The sequence below is a fragment of the Cnephaeus nilssonii genome, assembly GCF_951640355.1.
Source record: "Cnephaeus nilssonii genome assembly, chromosome: 4".
NCBI lineage: Eukaryota > Metazoa > Chordata > Mammalia > Chiroptera > Vespertilionidae > Cnephaeus > Cnephaeus nilssonii.
In genome coordinates, this window is record NC_137075.1 from 14822017 (window position 1) to 14841304 (window position 19288).

At 41.0% G+C, this 19288-nt stretch overlaps 1 protein-coding gene across 2 annotated transcripts in view; it reads right to left on the reverse strand.

Moving 5' to 3' along the window:
• Positions 1-5733: 5733 nt before the first annotated feature.
• Positions 5734-19288, reverse strand: part of ODAD2 (outer dynein arm docking complex subunit 2) — a gene marked incomplete at both ends in the record, with an annotated part of 204179 nt that continues 190624 nt past the window's right edge. For both annotated transcript variants that reach the window (XM_079769716.1, XM_079769715.1), the window contains one exon: positions 5734-5847. In XM_079769716.1, coding sequence (XP_079625842.1) covers positions 5734-5847 — 114 coding nt within the window. The remainder of the gene's footprint in view (positions 5848-19288) is intronic.

Consider the following 19288-nt stretch of genomic DNA (forward strand, 5'->3'; position numbering starts at 1 on the left):
TGCTCCGGCTCAGCTCCCCTGACTCTACCAAGTGCGTGGTTCATTCCAGCCCAGAGGCCACCGTCATGAACTCCACGCTGCTACCAGAAATCAAGACTGCCACCACCAGCAGGGACAAAATGTCCACACACTGGTGTCCCAGAACACACGGTAGTCAAACTATCCTTGTTTTTTAAAACACTTTATTCTTTTTGCTTTTCTGATTGGGTGTTTTTTGCTACCTTGTCTTCCAAATCATTGGTTCAATCCACATGCTTCTTCTAACTATTTATTTATCTGGAGATTTCTCCTGTGTTTCTTTTTTGTTTTTTGTTTTTTAAACTTTTATTTATTTTTAGTTTTTTTTTAATTTAAATTCTTTATTGTTTAAAGTATTATGTAAGTCTCCTTTTTTCCCCCATTGACTTATAGGAACCTGTATTTTCCCCAGCTGTCTCGCCCCCCCCGCTCCCCCCCCCTGCCCTACATGTGCCCTCACACCCCACCCTCCTCTCCCGCCGTCTGTGTCCATTGGGTTTGCTCATATGCATGCATACAAGTCCTTCAGTTGATCTTTTATCCCCTCACACACACACACACACACACACCCCCGCCTTCCCTCATAGGTTGGACAGTCTATTCGATGCTTCTATGACTCTGGTTCTGTTTTTGTTCATCAGTTTATGTTGTTCATTATATTCCATAAATGAGTGAGGTCATGTGATATTTATCTTTCTCTGACTGGCTTATTTTGCTTAGCATAATGCTCTCCAGTTCCATCCATGCTGTTGCAAATGGTAAGAATTCTTCTTTTTTACAGCAGTGTAGTATTCCATTGTGTAGATATACCACAGTGTTTTAATCCACTCATCCACAAATGGAAGTTCCATTTTTAATTTTTTGAGGAAACGCTATACTGTTTTGCACAGTGGCTGCACCAGTCTGCATTCCCACCAGCAATGCATGAGGGTTCCTTTTTCTCTGCATCCTCTCCATCACTTGTCATTTGTTGATGATAGCCATCTGATAGATATGAGATGATACCTCATTGTTGTTTTGATTTGCACCTCTTGGATGATTACTGACTTTGAGCATGTTTTCATATGTCTCTCAGTCTTCTGTATGTCTTCTTTCGAAAAGTGTCTATTTAGATCCTTTGCTCATTTTTTGAATGGATTGTTTATCTTCCTTTTGTTAAGTTGTATGAGTTCCCTATAAATTTTAGAGATTAAACCCCTATCGAAGATAACATTGGCAAATATGTTCTCCCATGCAGTGGGCTTTCTTGTTGTTTTGTTGATGGTTTCTTTTGCTGTGCAGAGGCTTTTTATTGTGATGTAGTCCCATTTGTTTATTTTCTACTTAGTTTCCATTGCCCTAGGAGTTGTGTCGGTAAATATATTGCTACGATAAATGTCTGCTATTTTGGTGCCTATGGGTTCTTCTAGAATTTTTATGGTTTCCTATCTTCAGTTTAAGTCCTTTATCCATTTGAGTTTATTTTTGTGTATGGTGTAAGTTGGTGGTCTGGTTTCATTTTTTTTTCTATGTAATCTGTCCAATTTTCCCAACACCATTTAATGAAGAGACTGTCTTGATTCCATTGTATGTTCTTGCCTCCTTTGTCAAATATTAATTGAGCATAATGGCTTGGCTTGAACTCTGGGTTCTCTGTTCTGCTCCATTCATCTATATGTCTGTTCTTGTGCAGTTTTGAGAACAGTGGCTTTGTAGTATAGCTTTATATCTGGTATTGTGATCCCCCCAACTTTGTTCTTCTTTCTCAAGACTGTGGAGCTATTTGGGATCTTTTTTTTATTCCAGATGAATTTTTGGAGAGTTCTTTCTAGGTCTGTGAAATATGCCATTGGTATTTTAATAGGGATTACATTGAATCTATAGATTGCTTTGGGTAGTTTGGACATTTTAATGATGTTGATTCTTTCAATCCATGAACACGATATATTCTTCCATTTGTTTATGTCTTTTTCTATCTCTTTTTCAGCGTCCTGAAATTTTCTGAGTATAGGTCCTTTACCTCCTTGGTTAAATTTATTGATAGGTATCTTAATTTTTTTGTTGCAATAGTAAATGGAATTGTTTTTTTTGTTTTGTTTTGTATTTTTAGTTTCTTGGTGTATAAAAAAGCCATAGATTTTTGGGTGTTAATTTTGTATCCTGCTACATTGCCGAATTCATTTATTAGTTCTAGTAGTTTTTTGATGGAGTTTTTAGGGTTTTCTATGTACAATATCATGTCATCTGCAAATGATGACAGATGTACTTCTTCTTTTCCAATTTGGATGCCTTTTATTTCTTCTTCTTGTCTGATTGCTATGGCTAGCACTTCTAGTACTATATTGAACAGGAGTGGTGAGAGTGTGCATCCCTGTCTTGTTCCTGTTCTTAGGGGAAATGGTTTTAGTTTTTGCCCATTGAGTTGGGGCATGTTTGTCTCCTCATTTTGACTGCCCCTCTGTGTTTGTTTCTGTGTATTAGGTAGATCTATAATGTCTTCCCATCTTGGTAGGGTAGCCTTATGTAGTAGGTGTCCTGTGGGACCCAGTGATGCAGTCTCCCTGATCACCTGAGCTGGTTGTTCCAGGGATGTCCCTCGTGTGGGTTATGTGAGCCCTCCTGTTGTAGCTGAATCTGAATTGCTGTTGGCCTGTCTGTGCATGGGGCTGACCCTGAGGCTGGTGACTGTGCGGATTGACCCTGACCACAATGTATGAACTGCTGTGCAGGTATCGACCACATGAAGCAGAATTTGCCTCAGCTGATTCTCGTGCCTGCTGAGATCTTCCCTTTGGATATGCCACTTGTGAAGCTAATAGGATCCTGCTCTGATGTTTTCTGAAGCTGGCCACCAGGTGTGTTGGTTCTCGGGCCTCTTGGGACTCTGGTGCAGGTCAATATCAGATTCTACCTGTGATTGATCCTGGGCAATCTGTTTGGAGCTACAAAGTGATCCACAACATATAGTTACCACTGCTGAGGCTGGGAGTGCATGGGAAGGACCAAGTTTTACACCAAGATCAGCTTCCACCAGCACCAAGCCTGGATGTTGGTCAGCCAAAGGCCTTAAGGCACCTTAGATCCACTGCCAGCTACCTCTTCACCTGTTGGCTGCCTGTTCAGCTGTTATTGAAAGAGCCTTTGACAATACTAGAGTTGTATAAAGTAGGTTTTCAGTGAGTCACCAGGTAGGAACGAGTGGTGTTCACCAGACTGATACAGATTCAAACTTGGTGCCACTGTTGGGTCTGAGGCTACTCAAAAAAAGTCCACAGACCTTTGTGGTGGAGTGGAGCCTCAGGGTGTCATCAGGATGAGGCAAGAAGAGTTTATCAGGCCCAAATAGACCAAGATTTGGCTATGTGATGGAGGATTCTGCACCAGTCAGGTGTGTGAGAAAAAAATGGGCCATTCCTAGAGCCACAGAACTCAAGTCTGTCCTGGATTCTCCCCAAACTTTGTGGAAATCCTAAGCTCAAGAGGGTGGGGCCCCTAGGAGTCTGGAGGATGGGTCTAGTAGATCTCCCATGAAGGGTTGTCATTAGTCAGGCTCATGGGAAGGTGTAGGGAATGTCTCCCACCCCAGAGCCACACAACTCAGTCTCTGATACCCCCTGAGCTTGCCTGCATCTCTATACCCCAGGCAGCTGACTCTTCCACAGGGTGTGAACGCTATAGGGGAGGGTGACAGGGAGTAGGAAGGGTGGAGCTATTGCATTCCCCAGGCTGATACCATATGGAAGGGAGTGCTAGACCCAAGAATGATGGCGTCTGCAACTGAGGGACTCAGCACAGGGACCTTGATGGCTGTCTCTTCAGCTCTCTCTCTAAGCCGCACAACCTATTCTCTCCTTAGACAACACTGTTCTATTCCCAGCCACCCTCCCTCCATTGGAGCTCAGGGTAAGTGGCTGTGAATGAAATTTTTTTGCTGGCCTCTTGAGAGGGCATCTGACTCCCATCTCTCCCTTGGTGGGCAGAATCCCTGCTGATTTTCACAGCCAGATTGTTATGTGGTCTCCTCTGCTGGGCTCTGATCCTCTGGGCTTGGGAGCCAGGGATGGGGTTGAGACCCCACACTCCTAAGGGGGAGCCTTTACAGCTGAGATATTCCTCTGGATTCTTAGGCACTGCACGTGGGTACGCGGCTAGACCTTTCACTGCCTCCCATTCCCTGCCAGTATCAAAGTGGCTTCTTCTGTAAATCCTCACTTATGAGACTTCTTTGTAGCTAGTCTTCAGTTGGTTATTCAGGTTGACTGTTCTATATTAGCTGTAATTCCAGTTTGATCCAGGGAGTAGGTCAGTGTAACTTCTACCTACTCCACTGCCATCCTGGATCTCTCTAGATGTATTTTTAATGTTAGTGAAACACAGCCACATGGTAACTTTAATGTTAGAAATATATACTGTTGAAAGTTAAAGGATTTACACTATTACTTAAGTTTAATTCTTAGTATTCATATCATTTCCTTGTTTCTATTATTCTCTTTTATAACCTCCTTTTAAAACCAATGATGATGAATTGGTGTTTTACAAATCCTTAAAATTCTCAGAAATTCCTTAGCTTTTTAATCATAGGAATTATCATTGGTAATTTCATTCTGTACAGGCTTTTCATTTCATACAAATTATTTACATCTAGCTCAATTTAGTTAATCATCTGCAAATTATGACAAACATACACAGTACTTAATATTTTTCCATAAAACCTCCTCGCCTGCTTTTTAAAGCATTAACCTAGACTGTCTGTTTAGAGAGCTGATGCATACAAAGTTATTTTCCTGGTGATGCTTGCACAGTTAGTTCCCAAACATTTCAGTACACTGAGGTTACATATGTGATTCTTTTAAGTGGCGTCTAATGTTTCTATAACCTGATAAAATGCTATTAATCCTTTGTAGCCACTTTTTAAAAAGTACTTTGTGTGCTGAAAACAAATACAGAAATTCAAAGCAATTTTATGTGAAGTAATATTATCCTGACACCAGCACAAGTTCATTCTTTCAATAAAAGTGTTGGTGAATCCTGTGAGGGAAATAAAATGTATCATTGTTTATGCTGTGTAAACCCAAAAGTTAAAAAACACACAACTCATGCATTGCTTATGTTTTTGTGATTTGCATGATCTGGGCAAGTGACAGTTACACATTATCTTTTCAGATGTTTAATAGATTTAGGAGGAAGTTGGAATGACCTCGGAATGATCTCTCAAGTCCAGCTGCTTAATTCTGAATTCTATTTAATAACAGTTTGTGAAATCAGCACATCTCTTCAGAACTCTCCCATGGGTTGCAAGTGATCAAAACGACAAAACCATAATGACAAGACTGTTAGATAGGTTTAACAGAAAGGGAATTCTAAAAACTCATCCACTATAACACTGCACACTGGAAGACCATATCTTTTATTAAAATTTTCACAAATACAAAAGCATTACTGGAAAAAAAAATACTGGATACATATATTCTCGATTCCTGGAAAATTACAAAAAATTTATTGGCTTTATATTTCATTACATGCAGATCCTTAAAACACTGAATAGAACAAAAGTATCCATGCAGTTTTTGCATGAACAGCATCCTTCATATTTTTCATCCATATGTTTTCATTCAGGCATTTGTCTGCTTGTAAAGGATCTGCTAATAAATGTTTCCTAATTTCAGCTTCCTGGCCATGGGAGTGATATGTTCTTTGTCATGTAAAATTTGATAGCTTGAAATGTCTGTTCAAATTTCAAGTGTATCTTGCCTTTTCTGTAGCAAGAGCCAGCCTGCGGATGTTAGATATGCAACCAGCTGCAGCTTCCTGGAGGTCCTGATCAGGGGACCCAACCATGTGCAGTAGAAGCTGTCACACGTAAGGAGAAGAAGGAAAATAAGAATGAAACTGTTAATTTAAAGACATAAAGTTAGGTTATGAAATACTTTTAAATATTAAATATTTTTAAAGCTACCAAAAAAGAGGTACAAAAAAGTCTGTTTGAGCTAATACAAATACAGATGATGTTTAGTCAGATGCAGGAAATTCTCATGAAATTCTTACCTTTTTATTTTCTGGAGCTGAGCTAGACAAGTTTCTCTTTTCTTTGGTCATCTAATTGCTATGGATTCTACTTTAAAATTTCTCTTGCATTATTTTTGGCTTCCCCTCTTCTAGGATAAACCAACATATGCCTAGACTATGAGTGCATCCTATTAGGTTTAATCTCTGCATTCAATTCCACCTGATCATGTCACAACCTAATTATACCAGTCCCTTAATAGAGATTATCATTGACTCCCAATGCTAGCTAGAGGCCAGTCTATTAACCTTAAAGTATTTTTGTACTCTGGCCTCAGTTTACCCTTCTAGTCATTTGTCTTTCTCCTGCTCTATATTGTACTCCAAGGTAACACTTCCCCACTTCTCTTGCCTTGATTGATGCTACCCCCTACCTAAAATGCACTTCCATCTTCTTCTCTGATTTTCTAAATTTTAACCATCTTTCACGACCTAAATTTTTGACAAAGCTTCCATAGACTTCCATCAAACAAAATGTAATTTCTCTCTAATAGCAGTTGGCTCAAATGTATGTTGCTACACTTAAATTCTTCCATTCTTCAAAGATATTGGGATTTATGCTTTCTGTTCTTCTTTAGATTGCAAACTCTGAAACTTAGAGTACCATATAGTGCCTAATGCATAGTAGATGTCCAATAAATTTCAAATAAATGAATTAGAACTTTAAAAATCTATCATTCATTAACATAATTAGTAGTTCTGATGAAGATTTAACATTTAATTGAATCATATATTACCTACACAGTAATATTTGAGTAAAAGTGTGGATAATGTTAGAAAATAAGGATGATTTGAAAGGAAAGAAATACTGTAAGGAGAAATACTGTGAAGCAGCTTAAATATGGCCAGATTAGGAGTTTGGCTTTTATTCTAAATGTAACACAGAAAAAATTTTAAGCACTTTAATCAAGAGAGTGGCATGGTCAAATTTATATTTTTTAAAGAAATATTTTATGGCAACTTAAAGAATATGTAGAGAGGAGAGACTGAAGGGTGCTATAATACTTCAAGCTACAGGAATCAGGAATAGCATGGGAGGAAGGAATTCAAGGAGTATTCAGAGACTAAACTATTCAACTGGTCTGAGGACAGTTTGTTATCCAAATAGAAGAACATAAAAATGGTAATCTCATATTATACACAAACATAAATTCCAGGTGGATTAATAATTTAAATAAGAAAGGAAAAATATAAAACATTTAGAAGGTTGTGTGTGAGAAAACCCTGATCAAGGGGTCTGGGAGGATGTCTGGTTTCTCAGTTCCTTGACTTCCTCATTGTCAATGATCTTTACCACATTCTAGTCCCGCACTTCCAGGGCCACACCCTGGTTCTTATTTTTCATCACTCTCCACAGCTTCACCTTCAAAATCTCTAATCACAATTTCTACTTCTATGATTTGGTCATTGAATTTACTTGCTTATTCTCATCACAACCTCTAGTCCATCCTACCTAATAATAGACAAATATGCAAATTGACCGTACCTTCGCTATGCCCACGATTGGCCAGGAGGCGCAGGGGGGGCGGGACTTGGGGTGGCCGAGGTGGCCGATTGGGCCTGCGGGACGCTGAGCTCGCGTCGCCAGTGGTGGCGCGAGCTCAGCGTCTGCGCCATGGCTGTGCTGCGGCACAGAAGGGGCCTCTGGGGCAGCGAGCTCACGTCCACCATGGACCATCAAAAGCGGGGGAGCTGGGTGCCGGTCCACTCCGGCACCAGCGGACAGGCACCCAGCTCCCCCATGATCGAAAGCGAAAGCGTGTATGGGACCCTACACATGCATGATTTAATCATGCACGGGGCCTCTAGTTGGCTTATATATGTTTTTTGTTTTGTTTTTAACCATCTCCCGTCTTCACTTCCTCTACAACCAGTTTAGATTCCATAGTACATCTTTTCAATTATTCTCTTACCGGTTCCTTGACATCCATCCAATACAACCATAACCAACTCTGTCTTTCCAATGCCCTCACTAATAGCTGATCCCTAATGGAGGCAATATGTATACAACAAGGCAAATCCAATCTCAAATGAATTCTCACCACTGCCCAGCAATCTAAATATGTCTCTCTTTAATACGTTACTTCCCCACTCTTTTCAATGCCTACTTCAAATCTTCTTCAACTCCTCTTTATAGTCCCCATTCTCAGCAGATAACCTTTAAGGGATTCTTCATAAACTTGATAGAAGCCTTTAGACAGGAACTACTTTAACCAAATCTGCAAATCTACTGCATCTTAACCCAGCTTCCCCCCTACCCCCTTCCTGATGTCTCTTTCCTTCTATCCAAGGTCCATTACTCCACTTGTATCATCCAGTCTCCTTCTCCTTGGGACATTTTACCACCAAGTAGTCCGTCTCATTACTTTTTCTTTAACCTCTCCCTTCTACAGATTCCTTCCCATTATCATTTAAAAGCATGTTTCCATACCTTAAAAAAACAACACCCCCCACTACCACCTGCAAAAAGAACCTACCATTTGACTCATTTTCTTCCCTTCATAGTCAAATTTCTTTAGAAAGTTGTCTGAACTAACTGTCTCTGGTCTTAAGCTCCATTTAACTCACTCTAGGTTTGCTTCTGCTTTCACCTCTCCATTGAGACAGTCCTCTTGAAGGTCATCAATAACTTCCATGTTGCAAAGAGCAATAGATACTTTCGAGTCCTTCTCTTATTTGGCCCCTTAACAGGGTTCAATATAATTGACTTTCTCCTTTCTGAAATTGTCTCTGCTTCTTATTACCATAGTCTCTTGGTTTTCTCTGTCTCCATTTGTCCTCATCTTCCCACAATTCATTGATGGCTCTTTATCTTTCTCCCAACCATAAATCTTGAAAGTTTCTTAGAACAAATTCCTTTTCTGTCTTCATTCTGTTCTCTCTTCCTAGATGGTTTCTTTCACTACCTGACTTTGAATACCATTCAGGTGGAATCATTTTCTAAATTTATATCTCCACTCCAGAAGCTTCTTTTTAATGCTTCTTAGATATCTCTACTTGGAAGTCTCACAGTTATCTCAAACTTCATATTCCAAATGAAGTTTTAAATGTTTTCTCTCTAAACTTGAATCCCATATCAGTAATAGGTATCATTACTTAGCTGCTCAAGCCAAGAATCTCCCTGCCTCATACTTAACCCCCACTCTTATCTTCTTTGCACGCCATCAAACAAATTACCATATTCACTTTTCAAAGTCATTCACTTCTCTGTATTGCTCTATATTGCTTCTCTCTATTCTCATTGCCACTTACCACCCCTGGAAAGCTTACCACAGTTTTTTACTGTCTTTCTATTCTTTCTTGCCCCCCTGTAATTGGTCATTCATTTATACTGCTTCCAGATTAACTTCCTAAATTGTGAAGTTCACCAATAAGGGGTAAAATTCTAGAGAGAAAAAATGAGACATAACCATTCTTCTGAGATACAAGAGAAATATTCTCTTCTGCATGAGGGAAACAGGGACATTCAGGGAACCTCATGCCTTGTGAATTTTGCATTGTTAATGTAATTAAACAAGGAGGCCATTAGATGAAGTGGCTCTAGTGCCTTGGTAGGCTATGTAAGCAACCCAAAATCTAAACTAGAGTCAACACATGCTAATCTGAGAAAATGAAACCTAAGGACAACCAATCACCAACAGCCAAGTAGGCTTTCCCAAATAGGGCAACCATTTAAGCTATCACTAATCAAATAATTTCCATACTAGGCCTTGGGTCTTCTCTATAAAAACCTACCTCTCTCCTGTTGGTGGAGGATTTTTAAAAAGATTAACAGTGTGTGGTTTTGCTCTCTATTTTCAAGAGAGTGAAACTAGGACTAAAATTACTTTCAATTGCTACTTGGTTGCTGGGCTTTTGTGTCTCTGACTGCATTTCCATGTCATGACGGGACATTGACATAGCTTGGCTCCAAACAGATTATGCATTTGAATCTCATAAACCCAGGGCCCAGAACAAAGTAAGCACTCCATAAATGGTGTTCATTATCATGGTGATTATTTTACCAGTTCTGAAGTCTGATTCTGGCATTTACTCCCTAGAGCCCAGCCCTGGTTAGTTTTGGAAGAATGAGGAAGATGAAATTTTGTCCCAGAGGTCAGTCTAGTGCCAGCCAGCATTTACTCTAGGCCCCACCTCATTTCTGGTTGACCTCAATGGGTACCAATGACCCAGGTTTCACTTGGCATCAGTGATTGCTACCACCACCTTGCACAGCTCCCTTAGAAAGCAGCCCCTTGGCCTGATGCCTGCCCAAATGCCTGTATTTTGCCCATACTCCTTCATATATGATTGCTGTTCAAGGATCCCCTCTGACTTTCCAAGTCAGTTGCATTTATTCCTAAACCCTCGATGCCAGTTACATAATTTCATGTTACACAAACCAATGAAGTGTGAGTGCGAAATGTACTAGTCATAGCATTTGGCTTGTTGTTGGCCTCTCGTTGTTGCACAGAGAGCCTGCAGCATGTTGGCTATTCCAGGAGGCAGCTAGACAAGGGTTGCTGAGGGGAGCATATACTGTGCACTCACATGCTTGATGTTAGAATACAATGTTTAAGCAATGCAGGACCCTTTTAATGACTCTAATCTATAAATGACGTTTTCTATTATCTAACTTCTAGTCCTGAATGCAATAAAAGTGCTACTACTCTTTGAGAAAGTAATTTTGCCTACATTTCTTGCATGAACCATAAGCCTTTATTCTATATGTTATATGGTGGTGAGTGAATGAATGTTTATAGCCTAAAAACTTGACCAGTAGAGCCCAGCAGTCTAGTATTTTAAAGGTCTAAAGTATAGGCAAGGGGGAGATTTAAAAAAAAAAAATAGGCAAAGGGAGAAAAGTAGGGCATAGAATGGTACATGTGGTGGGAAGTCAGAGTTGCTTCCTTAAATGTACCTCAAGTAACTTATTAGCATTAGGCACACAGGTTACCTGATGTTTGCACAACGTGAAATTATTTTATTAGCAACTAAACTTACTACATTCCAGGCACTATGATTTAATCTTTACTGGTTAATTTATCCTGCTCTGCCCATTTTCCCTAGCAAGGAACATTCTCAACTAATACAGTGTTGGAAGTATAGAATATTTGTGTGTTCAGGGTATGAATGGCTCTATATTTGAGAAGCACTCCCAGGACCCTCTCTGGTTATGCTGTTACTTGAATTCATTGTTTTTCCTGAATTTTATTTTGTTGTCAATGAATGTTACTTATTGCTTCTTTATACACTGAGAGGCTAGGTAGCTAATGCTGTTTTATAAACTGAACTAGAGGCCCAGTGCACAAAATTAGTGCACGGGGGGAGGGTTCCCTTAGCCCAGCCTGAATCTTCTCCAATCCGGGACCCCTTGGGGGATGTCTGACTGCCATTTTAGGCCAGATCCTAGGACATCCCTCTCACAATCCTGGACCACTGGCTCCTAATCGCTCACCTGCCTGCCTGCCTGGTCACCCCTAACTGCCCCACCCTGCCAGCCTGATTGCCCCTCACTGCCTCTGCATGCCAGTCTGATTGCCCCTAACTGCCCCCCCTGCCGGCCTGGTCGCCCCTAACTGCCCCCTGCTGCCAGCCAGGTCACTCCCACTGCCCCCTCCCTGGCGGCCTGGTCACTCCTAACTGCCCCAGCCCCCTGCTGGCCTGGTCATCCCTTACTTCCCCCTCTGCCAGTCGGGTTGTCCCCAACTGCCCCCTTCTGCTGGCTTGGTCACCCCTAACTGCCCCCCCTGCCGGCCTGGTTGCCCCCAACTGCCCCCCATTGGCCTAGTTGCCCCTCACTGCCCCCCCTGCCAGCCTAATTGCCCCCAACTGCCCCCCACCAGCCTGGTAACCCCCAATTGTCCCCCCCACCTGCCTGGTCACCACTTACTGCCCCCCTCTGCCAGCCTGGTTGCCCCTAACTGCCCCCCCTGCTGTCCTGGTCACCCCCAACTGCCTCCCCTGCTGGCCTGGTCACCCCCAATTACCCCCCTGCCAGCCTGGTCATCCCTCATGGCCCCCCCACTGGCCTGGTCACCCCACAAAGTCTGCTGTTCAGTTGTTTGGTCGTCCCTCACTAACCCCCCTGCCAGCCTGGTCGTAGGCAGCCATCTTGTGAGGGCATGAGGGTTAATTTGAATATTACCTCTTTATTATATAGGATAAAAGCATAATATTTTCCCAAAACACCATCTGAACAACAGGTACTATGTAGTATGTGTCTTGGTTTAGGATTAGGCTAAGGAATATGTGTTTTTGTTTTTCTTAAAAGCATCACAAGCAAACTAGAGTTCTCAGAGGAATGCTTTTAAAACAAATACACACATCACATAACAGAAACTTAGTACAGAATCCTGCACTGGATAGGCAACTAACAGGAAGTAAAGAGCAGCACGTGTTTCAAATCACTAACACCCAGGCAAGGTGAAAAGGAGTGCTTTTCTTAGGAAAGTGTGATGCAAATTAGGAACACATGATTATGGAATTGATACACATTGTTTGGTATATTTTTTTATCTGTAGACTTTTTCCAACTATTAATACATTCTTAATATTATAAGGGGGAAAACACCTCCGGTTTAACTTTTTGACATATTTGTGCCTTTCAAAAACCTTTCTTTTTTTAATCCTTCCTCTCCCTCAAGTGCATCCGAGGACTTTAAATTTATTGGGAGTTTCATATATACACTGGAGGAAAACTAGCCCTCTTGCTTTAAAACTTAATTGCATAGGGCACTTTAAACCATCCTTCAAACACATAACTTTTTACAACGTTGGCATGAATGAGGACATGGGAGGGGCACAAAGCGTGGTTTGTGGGTTGGACTGACTCAATACTTCCTCCACTGTCAAAGGCTTTGATCTCAAGGCCCATGCCCTCAGTATGCGCTGTGATCCCTGACTGAGCCCCCTGGAAGGTGAGACCCAAGGTAGCATGAGGATCGCTATCTGCATTCAATTCTTACTTTTATATCTAACAGTTTATGAGAAATATGTACCAACTTGAGTGATAACAGATTTTCTTGTGGTTTGACTCAACATTGTTTGGGTGAATACAGACTAGAAAGAAGAGTTTTAATTAGAGCCAGAAATACGTGCCTGCACAGAGAACTTAGCGGGTTTTCCAGAAAGATCTTGCGTTCCTTGGAGATGATTCGTACTGTGAGTGCATTTGCTGTTTTCCCGTTTGCACGGCCCTGCGGTGTGGCTGCAGCACTCGTGCACAGCCGGGTAACAAGGAATGCCCTTGGACTCCGTCTGCCTGCACAGTGGCTGCCCGGCTGTCCACAGCTGGGCTCGGCTGCTGTGGCAGTAGGAGCTACACAAGCAGTTTTACTTTCACATCCTGACTTTGAGCCGTGGTAATTCATTTCATATGACAGCTCACTAGAGCTGTGGGCCTCAGCACATTTTTACATTTGCTGCTTGGAGCAAAGCCTTTGATTGGTCACTGAAGTGAATCAAGGGGCTTGCCTTTCAGTGGTGTCTGCCTCTGGTGACAGGAGTGCCTGCTCTAGGTCCACCTCGGCAATGCTTGAAAGGGGGTCTACTTGTTCCACGGAATGCCGGTCTGTGCAGATGTTAGCTCACACTTGAGTCAGTTTGTCCTCTTGTCTTTCGTCCATGTTGTCTTTTCATGAGCCTTCCACTAGAGAGCTTCTTTCGCCCCGCCCCCCGCCCTACCCCACACAGTCCCACACATATTGGAGTGTTGGGTCTAGAGTACTGGGTGGTATCAATAGAATATATAACAGAGCTCTAACAACCTTCTTCTACAGAATGCTAGAAATGGAGAATGACTTGATTCCTGGCTGGATGGAAAGATTAAGGGGCTCTGCAATTGACTCTACATTAGAGGAAAAGGAAGCAGGAAGTCTCTGCATGCCCTGGGCAGAAGCTCATAGTATCAGTTGGAATGGCTTCAGGTTGCTTTTAAACTTACTATATTTTAAAGTTCTCAGAATGAGGCCTGGCACACAGTAACTGCTTTCCAGTTGTTAGCCATTATTAGGCAAGTAAAACACACACTTCAGGCACTGTACACTAAACCTGATGCCTGCAACAAGTGCCAAGTGCCAAAACGTGTCGAGTATTAACTGTCATGATTGACCTTCTCATGAAAAAGTCAGGTTGCTGCTACTCAGTGGAGGCTGGGGGTCATGTGGATGGGCACCTCTGAATAAAGAATGCCAAGAGGCCTGAGGGGAAGCTCTGCAGGACAGGGTCTCTGAGCCCCTATCAAGTCCTGCTTTTGTGTTATGTTCCAGGAGGCCCTTCTGGAGAAATGAGTGAGCCCCAAGACAGGGCTCACAGCAGTCTGGGCCTCTGGCAGGCAGTGATATGCACTGGGTACTGCAGGTCCTGTAGAAATACAGTATCAGGAACAGACTGCTTTATGTCTTCTGCTTTGGGTTTTACTAAGTCTTTCCTCTGGTGCTTAGTAGCAGGTCAAAGAACATTTCTGTGGGGTAAAATGGTCTAGGAAATAGAGTAGTCAGCAACTTTATCATTATGCAGTCCATGTCTTATCCAGCAGGTCTTTGAATAATGTCATTTTGTTAAAATGTTGATGAGATGCTGTAGGAACTTAATTATTGTCTAACCAATTAAAGTTGGTTTGTGACATATCATTTCACTTTAAGTCACTGAACCTGTCAAGTGACAAACAGAGTGGAATTAGGTAGATTTATTTGTGACTCGTCCAAAATATTTTTCCAGCTCTGAACTGAACTCAGACTATTTGACTGCCTGCTTGAAATCTCTACTTAGATATAAAAATGCATCTAAAATTTCACATGGACAAAGCTGAACTCCTTATCCTCCCATGCAAAACCTGCTTTTTCCACGGGCTCCCTATCTCAGCTAAGGTCAACTCATCTTTCCAGTTCTTGGGCCAAAAACTTTTCAGTATCCTTGACTTCTCTCTTTCTCTCATAGCCCTTATCCAAGCCATGAACAAAACCTGTTGGCTCTGCCTTCAAAATGTATCCAGAATCTGACCTCTTCTCATAGCCTCCACTGCTATGATCTGATTCACTATCATCTCTTGCCTGAATTTAATGATTAGGCCAATTTTTTTATATGCAAAAAGAGCTGAAGCTGATATTGAAGGTACAGCCTGGAGAAAACTAAGTCACTCAGATTGGGAATTTAGGATAATCTTTCTTTTTAAGGAGAAAAGGCAGAGAAGAGAAAAGACTGCTAAGTGATTCACTGGGAAAATGAAAGCCTAGTTCAGGATCAACATGGCACTTTCTAAGAACTGACAAATGTAGTACGTGACCTGAAAGTTGTTGCCATTGCTGTAATGTATATTCCTTTCCATCACTCCAACCTTCTTATTTATTTATTTTTTACACAATGACCTTATAAGAATGTTCTTGTTTTGGTTTTGTTTGATTGTTGTTTTCACAGAGGTAGAAGTTAGAAGGGAGGGGAAGAAAAAAAGGTTGAATTCCAAATTTAGGCCAGCTCCATGCAAGATAAGAACAACATGCTTACAAGAGCAAAACAATATATAACCCGAAGCAAATGATCAGAAGCTGGAGATGACTGTGATGATGTATAGAATTCCCCGCAATTAGACTTTGCCTAGGGCATGGAAAGCAGAGGGGAGGGGGTTCACCCAATATTTCCTATATGATAAGAGGAACGGCAGCCTTAGCTAACATCGGAGCTACTGAATACTTGTTGGTAATGTGAATAAAACTGTGACTTAAAATGACATCTCCTATACAAATACACAACAAGAAGCAGTTTGACCCAGACAGTTACCTTTCCTCCCTCAGCCTCAGACCTTGGCCTCCTCAATTCTGTCAATCTTTACCTCTACTCCACATTAATTAGTCAACCATTCTCATGGTCACACCTGGACCTTATTAATACCGTTTCATCTCTGCCTCTAATAGCCCTCTATCAGAAATTCCAGGACGTTAACTAGGCCTATTGTGGTGATTATCTCACAATATATACAAATATCCAATCATAATGTTCTATATCTGAAAAGAATATAATGTTACATGTCAATTATAGTTCAATTAAAAACAAGAAATTCCATGCTCTGAAAGAGACGGAATGAGATCAAGAACTGGGAGGTACTTACCTATACTATTTACACCCTCCTCGCTGTGGGCTTATACTCTATGGTCTACCATGTCAACTGTGTTAGTCACTAGGTTTAGCTCTCTTCTCTCTATTTTTCTGTCATACTAATATTACAAATTGAAATCTAGGACCTCAATTGGACTTCTGAATCATGCTCACAAATGGATGCAAAGGCACACATGTTCACAATCTGACATCTGTACTGGCTCCCAATTCTGCCCAACAATCCATCTAGGTCAGTGGTCAGCAAACTCATTAGTCAACAGAGCCAAATATCAACAGTACAACAGTTGAAATTTCTTTTGAGAGCCAAAATTTTTTAAACTTAAATTTCTTCTAACGCCACTTCTTCAAAATAGACTCGCCCAGGCTGTGGTATTTTGTGGAAGAGCCACACTCAAGGGGCCAAAGAGCCGCATGTGGCTCGCGAGCCGCAGTTTGCCGACCACGGATCTAGGTGTCTTTCTCAACTTTCATTCTCCACAGCAGCTATTTAAAACCTTCTCTACTCTCCTCAAATTACCTACCCCCCAACTTCAGTTCTCTCACTCTCAGCATGTATTTTTGCCTCCTACTTGATGGGAAAATAGAAATCACAGAAAGGGAAATCACCCAGCTCCCAGTCATCACACTCACAGATTTCCATCACAAGTGTATCCATCCATTCCTCTTTGCCATCTGTCTTATACAAGAAGTGACTCTCCTCCAGCCTAAATTCAGTTCCTTGCCTCAAGCTCTGTATTCACCTACCTCCTTATCTACTCTGGATGCTCACTTCCTTATGGCCACTCCTTCCAGTACCTTCACTGCCTCCCCTTCCATCCTGCTTGTGCCAATTAGCATTTAAACATGCTCACACAGAAAACAAAGAGACAAAAGTGAAAACCACTAAAGTTCTCTTCCCTTCCAGCTATCATCTCCATTTTCTCTTCTTGGCCAAACTTTTTCAATGAGTGGCCTTCACTGGCTGCCTCAATTTCTTGACATCATTTTCATGCATATCAGGAATCACTTTGGTATGAATCCAGTGGGCACTTTGGTTTTTGTGTTACTTTTCTCTTGACTTCTTTAGATTTGTCCTGATTTGTTTGGACATTTTCCCTTTAATACTCCTTTATGGAATTCTCTTTCTTTGGCCATCATGGAGGCCAAAGGATAAAATGGCATGTCCATCAGCCCTATCGCTTTTTTTTGTTACTCTGTACACCCTCAAAGAGAAATGTCATCCTCTTGCATTATTTCATGAATCATGGCCCTCATATCTGTATCTTCAAGGCTTCATATACCCATCAAGCTATATATATGTGATATCATAAAAATATATCATGTCTCCACTTTGTATTTTCCAAGATGTTCAAAGACAATAAGTCCCAAATAAAATCTCTCTCGTTATCCTCTATAAGCAGATTGCTTCTATTATCCAGTCATCCAACCTAGACATTTAAGTGTCTTCTCTCTCCCTTCTTCTGTGTTCTTATCATCCAAAATGATCACCAAGTCCTATTGTTTTTAACTTCCAAATATCTCTTAGATCCACCCATTTCTCTCGATTTCCAGTGCTTATGGCCTTAGTGGAAGCCATTGTTGTCTCTTTCTGAACTGCTGCCTAACTCTTCTTTTATCCCTGTTCCCATCTACTCTGAAACTAGAATAACTTCTGCAAGGAATTTTGGGACCAACTGACTCCCCTACTCAAAATATGTCAATGGCTCCCCAATGCCCCAGACATAGAATCTAGTTTCCCAAAAGGGTTCTCAGCAGGTGGCATTTGACATTTTCCCCTCTGTTCATCTTTAGCTTTTTGTTTTTTTTCAGTGAACATATATTACCTATGTCACTTAAAAAATTATAACAAGCCCCTGGCTGGGTGGCTCAGTTGTTTGGAGCATCTTCCCATATACCAGAAGGTTGCAGGTTCAATTCCTAGTCAGGGCACATATGAGAAGCAACCAATCAATGTTTCTCTCTCACATTGATGTTTCTCTCCCTCTCTCCCTCAAATCAATAAACATATCCTTGGGTAAGGATTTTTAGAAAAGTTACAACAGAAAGAAGTAAGGCCTGCAAAGGAGATGAGTCATTGAAAGGTAGCAGGAGGACCAGAAGACTGTGGGATCATAGGAACAAAGGAAGGGTGGCATTTTAAGGAAATAGTGAGGTCAACACTATAATATGCCTTGGAGAGATTAAGTAAATTGAGAACTGAAAAGAGCCCCTTGGATTGGACATTTGGAAATCCACAGTGGGTGTGATCAACTGATAGGGCATTAGGAAATGAGCAAGTAGGCAAAGTGAGATTAAGAGGGAACATGCATAAATTAGAGAGAATACCCAATGTCAGAATTTCCAGCTTTAGAGAGATAAAATGGGATCATGAGTACAGTAGGTGGAAATAGCCAGGAGAAGAAATACTCTAAGACCAGAGAGAAGATGTTTACACTGAATGTACTAGTAGCTACAGATTCGTTTGTAGCTGTGAAACAGGAATTTAAGGTATTTTCTGTGTATAACCTCAATTTTCTTTTTAATATTGAAACAAATTCATATGAGTAATATCTATACTTAATAAATACAGGTTTACAATTGATAATTTAACATAGAAATATTTTAAAATAATTAAAAATACTCCATTTATTAGCTAACAATTACCTTAATTATATAAAGAAGTTGTTCATGGAAGGATTTTAAAAATTTTTATCTTTATTATTGAAAGTATTACAGATGTCCCCTCATTTACCCCCTCAAGCCTCCCCCCGCTCCAGGCCTTCACTGAACTATTGTCTGTGTCCATGGGCTATGCATATATGCATATAAGTTCTTTGGTTAATCTCTTCCTGTCCCCCCTTCCCTCTGAGATCCTTCAGTCTGTTCCATGTGTCCATGGAAGGATTTTATTTTGGTTTGCAACTATGATCATGGTGATGCTAAGAATTTATAAAAATCTGATGTAAAATTATAAAAATTAAACCTTATCGAGTTAAGAAAAAAATTTAAATTGTTAATAAGTCTAGGCCAAGAATTATCTAACATGGGATAGCAATTTCCATAGTATCCTATCTAATAAAAGGGTAATATGCAAATTAACCATCACTCTGTCACAAAGATGGCAGCACCGATAGCCACAAGATGGCGACGCCCAGTCC